Raw genomic sequence first — 14,316 nt, 5'->3', positions numbered from 1 at the left:
GGTCTCTGTCTGAGGCCAGTCTCGTACAGAGAGTTCCAGAACAACTAGGGCTGTTACACAGAGAAACCCTGTCTCAAAAAGAAAAAACAATCTGCCTTCTTCTTGTTCATCTCTGAACCCAAGAGTTTTGATTTGTTCCCTGTCTACCTGGAACTGCTTTTGTCTAATTTTTTTTTTTTTTTTTTGGTCTTTTGGTTTTTGGAGACAGGGTTTCTCTGTGGCTTTGGAGGCTGTCCTGGAACTCACTTTGTAGACCAGGCTGGCCTCGAACTCACAGAGATCTGCCTGCCTCTGCCTCCCGAGTGCTGGGATTAAGGTGTAACCACCACTGCCTTGCCACCAACGCCGGGCCGCTTTTATCTAATTTGAGTTAGTCTTGTCCCATTTGAGTTCAAATCTGGTTTCTTCATCTGTTTCAGTACACATTCACCCGTTTGAGTTTGCTTCTAACTGGCCAATCTGATTTGATCTTTCATCTTGTTTCATCAGCTTTAAAGCAATCTTAAACCTTAAATTATTTATTTATTTATTTATTTATTGGGGAGGGGTGTGTGTGGTGGCTTGAAAGGAAATGGCTCCCAAAGAGAATGACCCTGTTAGGTGTGGCCTTGTTGGAGGAAGTGAGTCATTGTGACAGCAGGCTTTGAGGTCTCATATATACTTAAGCCATGCCCAGTGAGAAAGTTCACTTCCTGCTGCCTGATGGTCCAGATGTAGAACTCTCAACTCCACCACGTCTGCCTGCAGGGCACCATATTCCACCATGACAATGGACTAAACCTCTGAAAATGTATGCCACCCTGATATGGGATGTCCTTCTGTATGCTGCGAATATATGTTGCTTACTGGTTGAGAAATAAAGCTGATTTGGCCAGTGGCCAGGGAGATTATAGCTAGGCAGGGAAACCCAAACAAAACTACAGAGAAAAAGAAGCAGAGCCAAGGAGATGCCATGTAGCTGCTGAAGGAATAACATGCTGGAGCGTCACCACTGCATGGCTTTGATTTTTCAAGACAGGGTTGCACTGTCTAGCTCTGGCTATCCTGGAACTCACTCTATAGACCAGGCTGGCCTCCAACTTGGAGATCCATCTGCCTTTATCTTCTGAGTGCTGCAGTAAAGTCATGTGCCACCACATCCCAGAGTCTTTGTCCTGTAACTCAGACATAGGCAGAAGCTTCATGAACTGGAATAAAGACCATAATCGACTCACCAGACAAATACAGCTGCAAGAGTCTGGGTGAAAGCAACAGAGGCAAGCAGGCAGCTAGCAGACACAGAGGCAAGCAGGCAGCTAGCAGACACAGAGTCTGGGTGAAAGCAACAGAGGCAAGCAGGCAGCTAGCAGACACAGAGTCTGGGTGAAAGCAACAGAGGCAAGCAGGCAGCTAGCAGACACAGAGGAATAATCCCCACTGTTTACACCATTGGCACTTGCTGTAGTTGGCAATGTGTTAGCAGCCATGCTGGTATGGTGCAAAGCTACCACTAGAGCCTTTGTGAGAATCAGAACACACCTCGACTGGGCAGAGGCACCTTGGTTCAAAGAAAAAGTGCCTCTTCCTCCAGGACTCAGCCCTGTGCCTAGGCGTGGTTTTGAGTCCACACTCAACTTGGTGAATGGGTGCCTCCATGTGCTACATAATCACCCCACTGAGAGATTCTTACATGATTCTCTCTTCAGTTAGCACAGACCAGAAACCTGGCTTCAGGGAAGATGCAAGGACTCCAGTGAACAACAGAGAAAGCTTGTACAGAAGTGCTGCCAGCCTGGAGGATTCAGTAGCACAGAATTTATTAAAGAGTCAGATCAAATATTGGTTACACAGTCACTGCTAGTCAGCAGGCAGGCTCCTTCTTGAGGAAGGATGACAGTCATTTGCAAAAAGAAGAGTCACCAGCTGGACAGTGGTGGTGCACGCCTTTAATCCCAGCATCTGGGAGGCAGAGGCAGGCAGATGTCTGTGAGTTCAAGGCCAGCCAGGTCTACAGAGCAAGTTCTGAGACGACCAAAGCTGTTACACAGAGAAACGCTATCTTAGTCCACACACACACAAAAAGAGGAGTCACCATCCTTCCTAAATGCCCATGGATATTTCACAGAAGAGGAGTCACCATCCTTCCTAAATGCCCATGGATATTTCACAGAAGAGGAGTCACCATCCTTCCTAAATACCCATGGATATTTCACAGAAGAGGAGTCACCGTCCTTCCTAAATGCCCTGAATATTTCCCAGAAGAGGTAGATAGAGCTAGACAGCAGCAGCTGAGCAGTGATACGCTAGGTCTTTGGGTAGGTGATGCCATCCAACAGGTGCAGTGCCTTCAGCCCATGATTCCCTAACCCTAGGAGAAAAAGCTGGACATCGCCACCTGTCCTCGGGGACTGACGGGACTTTACTAGGCTGCTTTGGGGCTTTCTGTTGCAGCTGCACAGTGGATGCCTTTTTCTGGACTGTAGCACACAGGACCACGGCGCAGCTGGGGTTCCTCCTCTTCATACCAGCGCTGCTCACTGAAGTCAGGGAAGAAAGCTGCAATCTCTCTGCTGGCGGAAACCACAGAGTCTACGAGGAGAGGGAAGGGAGAGAAGAGCTACTTAGGAAATTGAGACAGAAGGATTGCAAGATTGGGACCAGCTTAGGAAACAAAGCAAGACCATGTCTCAAAATAAAGTAAAACAAACGAGAGAGAAGGGTTATCACAGGGAATGTGGAGACAGGCAAGACAGTCTCAGCATCAGGTTCAGAAACTTCAACCACTCCGTACTGGGATATATAAAGAAACCTCACAGGTCACATGGCTGAGACAGCTACAAAGGGCCAGAAATAAATGGAACAAAGCTCAATGGAGGGACCGCTGATTGTCAATCTCCCCACACGGCTTACTTGCCTGCCTAAAACATCCTTCCTCATTAGTGGCTGTGGACGAGAGGGTTACTCACCTGAGCCATGGGTAGTGTTTCGGGTGTCAGTGAGGCCAAAACTCCCACGAATTGAATCTGGGGCCATGTGGCGTGCTCGAAATACTCTGGTGGGTCCCATCAGTGTCCTCCAAAGCTGGATGGCATCTTTGTGGGCAAGGATGTAGGCTCGGATTGGCCCACTGAGAATAAAAGGAGGGATTTGGTCACCTAATCTAGCACATGCTTTGAACAGGGCAAGAATAAAGTGAACTGTACTTCCTGACGGTTTCTTTGCTCTCCTAGTGAGTACTGATGCTGCTTCAAAGAGAAGGTGACCAGGAGAGGCTGACTACCAATGTGCAAGAGTGGCCAGCAGAGCTGCCACGCACCACAGCCACTGGCTCAGCAGCCAGGGGCCAGGCACCTAACACCTGCGGGTCAGTGTGGCTCAGTCATGATTCTTTTTTTTGTTCGTTTGCTTTTTGTTTATTTACACTTGACATTGATTACATCTTTAAAAGGTGGTAAGTGAAACTGACAATTCTATTCTTAGGGAAGAGGAGATATACCACAGCAAAGATATTGGAACCAAAATTCAAAGTACCTGGCCATGAACTCCACCAGCCGCTGATAGAAAAAACGCCCTGCAAAAGAGAGAGTCCCTTCATGAGGACATGGTGCCCAAGAGAGGTTCCTCACTTTTCACTACCTGTAATACCAGACCGTTTACAGAGAGTAACAAGAACCCTGGAGACTTGTGTGGATCTAGATTCTGCCACTTGCAATCAGTACAGTTTGGTTAAGTCATTAACTTCCCTAATGTCTTCCAAATCTATGCTCTGGGATATAGCATCAGCTCGCTATGATTAGAAGGAAATGACTATCTTTCTACGTGTGTGTGTGTGTGTGTGTGTGTGTGTTATAGAATAATACCTGCCACCTCCTATTCTAAATCTGGGAAATTAAGGGAAATAATGAGCATTAGGGAAATGTTTGACAAGATAAATGTTTATTTAATGTTAATTACTGATATTACCAAGACATATTAAATTTCTGATTGGGACTACACAGGAAATCTCTCCTAGGAAAAGAAAATACTGATTATCACGAGAAGTCTGTGCAGAAACAAACATGAGAAGACATAGGGTTGGGGGAGATGGCTTGGCCAGTAAAGGGCCTGCATTACAAGCATGAGGACTTGAGTTTGATTTCTAGAACACACACAAATGCCAGGCATGGTGGCACACATTTACAAACCCAGTGCTGGGGAGGTGGAGGCAGGTGGATGCTTGGGGCTCAGGAACCAGCCAGCCTAGTCTCCTTGTCAGGTTCTAGGCCAGTGATGGGACCCTGATGAGAGGGGTGTGTGTGTGTGTGCCTGTGTGTGTGTGTGTGAGAGAGAGCTTGTGACTGACACCTAAGGCTGTCCTCTTGCCTCTACATGTACACACGTGCACCTCACACACGTGTGCACACCCCCCCATGCACGTGTGCACATGCGCATGGGTGGGGGCTGTAATTCAGAATCCTGGCCTTACCTTCATGCTCTCGGTAAAACCTGCGGCAATCTTCCTTTCTCCACTGCAGTTCTCTCGTTCGTACAATGAGGAACTTGTTGCTCAGAATCTGCTGATGAACAGCCTGGAGAACAAACCATCCCAGTGATAAAACCACTCAGCCGTCCAGCTATCTAATGGCATCACTTACTAGATACTAAGTGCCCTTCCATCACTGAAGCTCATGTGATAGGCAGCGGATGGCACTTTTGCGTGGAATTCCTGAAGGAGGCATCGTTAGGAGCAATTGTTTATGTGTATGGGTGTTTTGCTTACATCTGCGTCTGAGCACCATCCAAGTGCAGTGCCCTTAGAGGCCAGGAGAAGGCTTCAGATCTCCTGGAACTGGAGTCACCAACAGCTGTGAGCTGCCAAGTGTGCTGGGAATGAACCCGGGTTCTCTGTGCCAACAGTCAGTGCTCTTAACCTCCGGGCCATCTCTCCAGCCCAGGAGCGTGCTCTTGAAGGGGAATGGACACCTCAGCTGGTCACTCTTCACATCCCAGCCCATGCTGCGAATGCTTCTCACCAGTGTTCACCCTCGCATAGGCTCTAAGAGACAGGACCAGGAGCCGTGGGCTAAAACCTGCGAACCTCTGAAGGAAAACAAATCTTCTCTTCTTTTAAGTATGGCCCAGAGGGGATGGAGAGGTGGCTCAGAGGTTTAGAGCACTGACTGCTCTTGCAGAGGACCCAAGTTCAATTCCCAGCAATGACATGGTGACTCACAAGCATCCACAATGAGATCTGGTGCCCTCTTCTGGTATGTGGGCAACATGTAGGTAGAAGACTGTATATAAAATAAATAAATAAATATTTTAGCCGGGCGTTGGTGGCGCACGCCTTTAATCCCAGCACTCGGGAGGCAGAGGCAGGCGGATCTCTGTGAGTTCGAGACCAGCCTGAACTACCAAGCGAGTTCCAGGACAGCCTCCAAAGCCACAGAGAAACACTGTCTCGAAAAACCAAAAAAAATAAAATAAAATAAAATAAAATAAATAAATAAATAAATAAATATTTTAAGTACCACACAGTGGGTGAGGGGAGGTCAAGACCTCAGTTCTACTGCCAGAGTATGAACCTAGAGGACATGGGGATAAGAAGTGATGTCCCTAGGCCCCACCACCCAGAACACCACACAAGTCTTTTTAATGGCCTGTCCTCATTTTTCCTCATTCATTCTAAGCCATCACATTTGATTAAAAACTCTACAAGTTGTTTCCATGTCATGCTTTGGTCAGAAAGTTCTGGGTGTTTCTACGATGGAAACAATGCATGCACCTCAGCCTAGCACTCAGGCTGCACTTCCCTCGCCCTGTACCTCTTCTGGTTCCACCGTCTGGGCAGCCATCCCTGCTGCAGGGTCTCCCTTCTGAGCTCCTCCTGGCATTAATCAGTGTTTGCTTATCCTTTGAGGCCTGTGTCCTGCCAAGCTAGACTGCCATTCTGGAACACTGTTCTTCCTGCTGCTTCCTCTGTATTACACACTACACAGAGCCTTCTGAGTTCTTAACCTTACAACAGAACAGGCATATCCCAAATGATCTCTTCTTTTTTTGTTTGTCAAACAAGGCAGGGTTTCTCTGTGTAGCTTTGTAGACCAGGCTGGCCTGGAACTCACAGAGATCTGCCTGCTTCTGCCTACTGAGTGCTGGGATTAATAGCATGTGCCACCACAGCCCGGCTGCCTGTTTCTGTTTTTTGTTTTTTCAAGACAGGGTTTCTCTGTGTAACCTTAGCTGTCCTGGAACTCACAGAGATCTGCCTGCTTCTGCTTCCCCAGTGCTGGGATTAAAGGTGTATGCCACCACCACCTGGTTTGTCTTTGTTCTTTTGTTGTTGTTGTTGTTTTTCGAGACAGGGTTTCTCTGTATTGTTTTGGAGGCTGTCCTGGAACTCGCTCTGTAGACCAGGCTGGCCTCAATCTCACAGAGATCTGCCTGCCTCTGCCTCCCGAGTGCTGGGATTAAAGGCGTGTGCCACCAACGCCTGGTCCTGCTTTGTTCTTATTAGAAGCATTTCCTAAGTATGAGACCTCACTGATATTTTGTCATTCTGCCCTCATCTTGTCTATGTCTACACTCTCCTTCTTGTCAATCTTGTTCACTCTACCATTTTGAATGGTAGTAATGATTTCCGGGTGCTGAGAATCAGCTCAGGTTTTCCACCACTGTCCTCAGGCCTATGAGTGTGACAAAATATGACAAGTCACATTACATAACAAAACAGATTTTTATTTTTTATTGGGGTTGCAACAAAATGGATTTTGCAGATACAATTTAGGTTACTAATCAGTTGATTTTGCTTTAGCTAGAAAGAAGGTTCATCTGGTGGGACTAAATAGCCATGTAAGGGGCCAGCAAGATGGTTCAGTGGGTAAAGGCATTTGCTGTTAAGGCTGAGGACCCAAGTTCAATTCCCAGGATCCACATGGTAGAAGGCAAGAAACAACTTCTGTTAAGTTGTCCTCTGACCTACACACACACACACACACACACACACACACACACACACACACACACACACGTTGTCTCTCTCATACACAAATACAACGATCAAACATAATAAAAAGTCACACAAGCCCTTTTAAGGTAGTTTTCTCTGGCCTGGGGGTGAAAGCTAGAGAGGTTTGAAAAACACAAAGGATTAGCTACACACTGCTTGTGTGAGGAATGTGCCTAGTGTCTGAGGAAGCCAGAAGAGGGTGTTGTATTCCCTGGACCTGGAGTAACAGATGGTTATGAGCCAACATGTTGGTGTTGCAACCAAATCCAGGTCCTCTAGAAGAACAGTCAGGGCTCTTAAGTGCTGAGCCATCTCTCCAGCCTGAAATGAATTGTTTTAAGCTACCTAATTTAGAATATAGCAACTGATAACTAATATATATAACTGATAACTAGTATATACATATATTAGTTAAAATTAATGTAACTAGTTTAAAAATACAATATATGTTAGATAAACTAATATAATACACACAGATTAGAGTTTTGTTTTCTGTTTTGTTTTTTTTTTAATTGGGGCCAGGCACTGTGGAATACATTTTTTTTTTTTTTGTTTTTTGTTTTTCGAGACAGGGTTTCTCTGTGGCTTTGGAGGCTGTCCTGGAACTCGCTTGGTAGTCCAGGCTGGTCTCGAACTCTCAGAGATCTGCCTGCCTCTGCCTCCCGAGTGCTGGGATTAAAGGCGTGTGCCACCAACGCCCAGCGGGGAATACATTTTTAACCCTAGCACTCCGGAGGCAGAAGCAGGTGGATCTCTAAGTTCTAGGCCAGCCTAGACAACATGGTGAATATCAGGCCAGCTGCAGCTATACAATAAAACCTTGTTACAAAATAAAAATTGATTCAGGAAGATGGTTTAGTGGGTAAGGGCATTTGTTGTGTAGGCATGAGGACTTGAATTCAAATCCCCAACACTCATGTGAAATAAATAAAAATATAAAAATAATGCAAAAATTTTATTTCTTGTATTTTAGATATGCCCTAACTCTGACTATAATCTTCTTAGGTCAGATTCCATGACTTTTAGCTCCTTTCTTTTCCTTTTTTTAAAGACAGGGTTTCTCTGTGTAGCCCTGGCTGTCCTGGAGCTTGTTCTGTAGATCAGGCTGTTCTGGAACTCACAGAGATCTGTCTGTCTCTGCCTTGCCACCATGCCTAGCTATCTTTTCTTATTTCTATGTATGTGGGTCTGTGTAGGTCAGATGACAACTTGCTAGAGTTTGTTCTCTCCTTCCCCTATGGACCAAACTCAAGCCTTTCTGTGCTGAGCAACCAGACTGATCCATCTAGCCTTTCATCTGTGCTGAGCAACCAGACTGATCCATCTAGCCTTTCTGTGCTGAGCAACCAGACTGATCCATCTAGCCTTTCAACCTCAGCACCTAGCACTAGACTAAGTTGTTACAAGTGGTCCTGTGGCACCTGAAACGGGCAGTGGAGGTGTAGGGTTCATTCTTACCTCCAGAATCAGTGGGTGGGCAACTGCATCGGGCTTGATCAGGGCGAGTGTGAGCTGAAGAGCCTGAGGACTTCGAAAGATGGAGGTCATCTCACCCCTGCTACCAGAGAGCTGGATTAAGGACCACAGTGGAGCTGAGCTCTTAGCCCCTTTTACCCTGGAAGCCAAGTAGCCTGGCAAGTCAACCAGGGCCTTCACTCAAGACTCACAGAGCATCTGGTTGTTATACTGGAAGGCTGTATGTGATACCTGTTCATTTGCTTATTTGCACTCATGAAATTGTAGAGGGGACACTCAGGCTACCCCGTGACACATACAGTCTAGTTTATGCTGCAAGTATAAGGACGTCAGGAAGTTCTCCATTGAAGAGAAAAGTAAGTTGATAGTACCACCTGATTTTGCCAATACTGTCATATCTTCTGAAGTCTTTTGTGTTTTTCTTGTTTTTGAGACAGGGTTACTCTGTGGCTTTGGAGCTTGTCCTGGACTAGTTTTGTAGACCAGGCTGGTCTCGAACTCACAGAGATCTGCCTGCCTCTGCCTCCCGAGTGCTGGGATTAAAGGCGTGCGCCACCAACGCCCGGCTCTCTTTTGTATTTTTAACAAGGTTTATGATGTCCACTCTTGAACAGTCTAGGCATAAGATTACAATGACTTAGCTGGGCATTGGTGGCTTAGCCTTATCTCTATTCACCTTTACATTCCCAGTGTTCAATACTATGTAAGAGAATTCAATAAATTATTGTGGAAATAACGAGTAACAGACAATATTTCTAGGCTTGGTTAAGTACTTCCAACTGTGAGATTCTACTTACATGTGAGAAATTACTTTTGCAGGAGGAAAAATGTCAGCTGAGTGTAATTCTAGCACTTAGAGGCTGACCATACATCTTGGACTATACAGTCAGACCCTAACCAAGTCATACCAAACCAACCATGGCCCCAAAACATCATCTCTAACTGTTAACAAACACAGAGGTGTCCAGGGACATGAGCAGGGCAGAACCGGTCAACATTCTCATTACTTTTAGCCTGAATATAGCTTAGTCAATCATGGTAGTAGTACCAGGGATGGCCGAAACAAAGAAACTATGCTTTAAGGCTTATTACTGGATGCTCCATTATAGCCAAACCCAATCTAACCAGTACAGGATCAGCATACACACTTCACCTAATAATATTCTAGATGATAACATGGCACCATGGCCAAGTAGACATGGGGATGTCCTTGAGACCTCCAGTTCCTAACTCCCCACCTCCACACTATCACCAAGTTCTAAAGACCTTACCTATATAGTACACCTCAAAGTCCACACAAATCTCTTCCTTGGAACTGCTGTCACCCTTTGTCCGGGACTTCTGTGACACCCTCCTCAATGGTGTCTAGGCCTTCACTGTTGCCACTCTAACCCTGGACCCTAGGCATAGTCTTCCAGTCTTTAACCTGCTCTGGTCCCGGAGTCTCCGACCGCAGAAGACTTGAACGTCCCTGTCTAAATCCGGAGCCCCACAACCCTTAACTCCTTTGCTCCGGTTCAATAGGCTTTTTCAGTTCCATGCCTTTCCGGCCTGACAAGCTTTGTGTAAGGAAGTGTCCACATCCCTCGTGTGTTTCCTTCCCCGTCAGCTCCGACTTGCCCATTTGCGCTCAGCTCACTTCCCCAGCCGGGACTTTCTCGGGGTTCAAATGCTTCTTTCGGCGACAACTCCACTGAAGCCGCACGAAAGCAGGAGCGTGTTTCACTCCCCATCCTCACTTTAGTTCCTACACAGGGTGCCTAGTACGTACCTGGCTTTCCACAGTATTTAGCTGGGTAAATCAGGGCACGGACCTGAATGCAGCCATTCCAAGGCCAGGCGGTTAAGAGGTTTCCAAGGGAGGACAGGCAACCTGTAGAGGGGTTGTGGTTCCTTTACAAACGCCAGTTAGTTAGGGCTGTCTTGACTGTTGGTTTACAAGAAAATGCTGTCATGTAAAGAAAGACAGGGGAAACTGAGTGGGTTCGAGGCCAGCCTGGTCTATACAGCGAGATGCAGGACAGCCAGAGCTGCGACTGAGAAACCCTGTCTCGAAAAACCAAAGAAAAGAGAGAGAGAGAGAGAGAGAGAGAGAGAGAGAGAGAGAGAGAGAGAGAGAGAGAGAGAGACAGAGACAGAGACAGAGACAGAGACAGACAGAGACAGAGACAGAGAGAGACAGAGAGAGAGAAGCTTGACTTAAAGGTCACCCTATCAGCCAGTTACTAGTTTTACACGTTGCCGCGCCAGCTGACGCCAATTCTCTTACTGCCACGCTGGCCCCACAAAGCTACTTCTGTCCCCCTTCTGTGGCCACGCCCCCCGGCTTGACTCCCGACCCGCCTACTGTCCCCATTCTATACTTCAAGTCGTACGGTTTCGGCTTCTTTACTCCGGGCCAAAGCCCACCCTGAAATCAGCTACCCCGGCTCCAGTGCAAGCTGGGTTCTGGGTTCGCCTCGTCCTCCCCGCAACGCTCTAGGCCAGCAGGCACTGAGCTAGTTAGCCTGCGTGGTCCTTTGGGGTCCTTCAGGCAAGTTGCTGGGCAGCCCTCATCCGGTCCTACTGTCTAGCGGCAGCGAAGTTGTCTGTTTTGTGTGTGTGTGTGTGTGACACGTGTGTGTGTTCTACTGTGTAGCGGCGGTAAAGCTGAGTAGCGCGCGCGTGCGTGTGTGTGACTGGGATTGAGAAGGAACACTAATCCGATCACGTTTGCTCATTTAACTTCAGCACTCGGATGCTCAGGATCGCACTCCTGGAATGCTGGGAGGAGGGGCTGCAGTGTTGACACACAGCTTGTTTACACAAGGTGTCTTCCTGAGAAAAGTCCATTTCTTTCTTATTTCTTTCTTGTTTTTTTGTTCTCCGTGTAGCCCGGCTCTCCTGGAACTCTCTTCTGTAGACCAGTCTGGCCTTAAACTCCGTTTATTTGTTTTTGTAACCCTGGCTGTCCTGGAACTCACTCTGTAGACCAGGCTGGCTTTGCTTCCCAAGTGCTGGGATTAAAGGCGTGCAACACCGCCTGGCCTATTTCTTTATTTTTTTGGTTTTTTGAGATAGGGTTTCTCTGTGGCTTTGGAGGCTGTCCTGGAACTCACTTTGTAGACCAGGCTGGTCTCGAACTCACAGAGATCCACCTGCCTCTGCCTCCCAAGTGCTGGGATTAAAGGCGTGTGCCACCAACGCCCGGCTCTATTTCTTTATTTAAAATCATTTATGTTACCCCACATGCATGCCTGGTGCCTATGGAGCCTGGAGAGGGTGCTGGATCCATTGGAACTGAATTTAAAGACGGTTGCGAGCTTATATTTCCATATTGGGAATATAACCCAGGTTCTCGGGAAGAGCAGCCAGTGCTCTTAACTGCTGGGCCATCTCTCCAGCATAGAAATCCACTTATTTATTTTATGTGTGTGGTATTTTGCCTGTATGTATGTCTGTGTGCCTGTTGCCAGAATAGGTGATCAGTCAATGCGGACTGGAGTTACAGATGTTTGTGAGCCACTGTGTGGGTGCAGTGTATCGAACCCAACTCCTCTCCTAGATCTCTTAACACTGAACCATCTCTCCAGTCTGATCGTCCGTCCATCAGTCCGTCCATCCGTTCATTCATCTGTCTGTCTGGTGAAGGCATGAGTCCATTTCTGCTTTCACAAGATGAAATTAACCTTACCATTAGCTACTAGTCAGACATTTGTTTTAGTCTTCCCAGATGGACCAAACTCAATTCTCCTTTTGTTCATCCTTGTTAACATAGCCCTAGAGTATGAGATTTCACTAGCTTTAAAACGATTGTCCTAATTCAGTTTTTCTTCAGCCTGTGTGGCTTCTACATGCACATAAAACAAACTCATAGTGGAAGATGGTTGACCATTCTCGACAACAGACCTGCATAATAAAAGTAAGGGCAAATATAGTTTAGGGGGATGAAGTGGTTTATTCAGAACTGGTGTTAAGGACCAGCAAAGAAGCCAGGGTCTGTGGTAGTGCACACCTTTGATTCCAGTACTCGGGAGGCAGAGGCAGGCAGATCTCTATGAGTTCAAGGCCAGCCTGGCTCATGTAGTGAATTCCAGGACAGCTAGGGCTCTGTAGGGAGACCATGTCTTGAAAAATAAAAACAATGGCTGGAAAGATGGATCAGCGATTAAGAACACTGACTGCTTTTTCAGAGGACCCAGGTTCAATTCCCAGCACCCACCTGGCAGCTCACAATTGTCTGTAACTCCAATTCCAGGGGAACTGACATCCTCTCACAGACATACATGCAGGTAAAACACCAGTGCACATAAAATAAAAATAAAATAAAAAAGAAACAACAAGAAGGAATGGCAGGTAGACGGAGATCAAATTATTAGGTCTCTTGATAATCTAAGGAGCTGACAGAGACTGTAGCTTAATGTGAGAACCAGATATGCCTTCCTTCTAACTCTGTTACTTCAATACAGAGGCTTAGGAGCTTCACTTGAAACAACAGCAATAATAATAAAAGCATATATGTCAGTACCGAAAATGGAAGACATCAGAACATTGTTTTATACCCACATATCTAGAAAATGCTTCAATATCGAGATTCTACTGGCTTCCAGGCAAATTTTTGTTCTAGTTTTCAATTTTTAAGCTTATTATTATTATTATTATTTTTTTGGTTTTTCGAGACAGGGTTTCTCTGTGGCTTTGGAGGCTGTCCTGGAACTCGCTCTGTAGACCAGGCTGGCCTCGAACTCACAGAGATCCGCCTGCCTCTGCCTCCCGAGGGCTGGGATTAAAGGCATGCGCCACCAACGCCCGGCTGCTTATATTATTTTTAAGCTTATTTTATGTACATTGGTATTTTGCCTGCATGTATGTCAGTGAGGGTGTCGGATCTTGGAGTTACAGACAGTTGTGAGCTGCTGCTGCCATGTGCCCATTGTTGTTAAAATGTCTAGGTTTATCCAGTAACGAGACACAAACCGTGACTCAACTATCCCATGTGGAGTTTTATTGGTGGACAGGGAAGGAAAGGGGGGGGGTGTGAGGTATAACCAACCCGTCCAGAGCTGAGAGAGAGATAAGATATGAGAGGGGGGGGGAGGAGAGTAAGACAAGAGTAAAAGAGAGCATAAGGGGGCAGGGGGCAGTCCTTTAAAGGAGTCCTTTGCACCTGCGTGGTTCTCACAGTACTCTGGGCTGGCCAGAGTGCCACCTCAGTGCATCCTGCCAGTTAACAGGGCAGGCTAGCATAATGACTGAACATTTCACCCATCATTAACTAACCTCTTAATAGGAGATTTTTCCCAACTGAGTTTAGACTCACAAAATGAAGACTGAAAAGCTACCAGGGAACTTCCTGAGTCCCAATAAAACTGAATCAAAATTTTCACAGTACTTTCACCATTTCATAATTATCATCAAATCTGTTGGGTCTTGGCAACATCAAGAACTGAAAACTGCTGGAGAGATGGCTCAGTGATTAAGAGCACTTGCTGCTCTTGCAGAGGATCTAGGCTCAGTTCTCATTGCCCACACGGCAGCTCACAACTGCCTATAACTTTTATAAAACTTACTGACTGCTCATATGTACACAGGTAGGGCTAAACACTTGAGATGGGATAAGCTATCAGGGAGCCCGTGCCTGGAGAAAACTGATTCTCAGCTGGCATTGACTACCTGTAGCTCTTAATTTCGGAGTGGGGACTTAAGAAGTTTCTTCCATCTATGTTGGCATGACAACTGGTGGTGTCATTATGCAGGTCTTGTTTAGGAAATCATATTGCTGAGCTTTCACGGGTGCAGCTTCCCTGCCATGGCTAGAAGACACCATCTTACAGCAGGCATCCTGGTCCATTGGCTTGTATAATATTTGTACTCCCTTGGCCAGATTTGCAGTA

General features: G+C 46.5%; 1 protein-coding gene across 4 annotated transcripts; it reads right to left on the bottom strand.

The window, feature by feature from the left end:
• Positions 1–1,779: 1,779 nt before the first annotated feature.
• Positions 1,780–10,954, bottom strand: Nme6 (NME/NM23 nucleoside diphosphate kinase 6). Of its 4 annotated transcripts, none has more exons than XM_005075079.4 (7): positions 10,819–10,954; positions 10,215–10,391; positions 8,426–8,522; positions 4,445–4,547; positions 3,511–3,550; positions 2,946–3,106; positions 1,780–2,568 (listed from the first exon to the last, which is right to left on the bottom strand). In XM_005075079.4, exons 3-7 carry the CDS (start codon positions 8,513–8,515, stop codon positions 2,402–2,404), a joined length of 561 nt encoding a protein of 186 aa, XP_005075136.3. In that variant the 5' UTR covers positions 8,516–8,522; positions 10,215–10,391; positions 10,819–10,954; the 3' UTR covers positions 1,780–2,401. The 4 variants fall into 4 exon arrangements, with proteins under 4 accessions (XP_005075136.3, XP_040595920.1, XP_040595919.1 ...); XM_040739986.1 differs by having other exon boundaries at positions 8,426–8,536; positions 10,215–10,316; XM_040739985.1 differs by having other exon boundaries at positions 8,426–8,525; positions 10,215–10,316; positions 10,819–10,953.
• Between the last annotated feature and the right edge of the window lie 3,362 nt (positions 10,955–14,316).

Source organism: Mesocricetus auratus, unplaced genomic scaffold (genome assembly GCF_017639785.1).
Source record: "Mesocricetus auratus isolate SY011 unplaced genomic scaffold, BCM_Maur_2.0 Super-Scaffold_100691, whole genome shotgun sequence".
In the NCBI taxonomy this organism is placed as follows: Eukaryota; Metazoa; Chordata; class Mammalia; order Rodentia; family Cricetidae; genus Mesocricetus; species Mesocricetus auratus.
The sequence above is the reverse complement of the archived record's forward strand: the minus strand, read 5'-3'. Positions and strand labels throughout refer to the sequence as shown.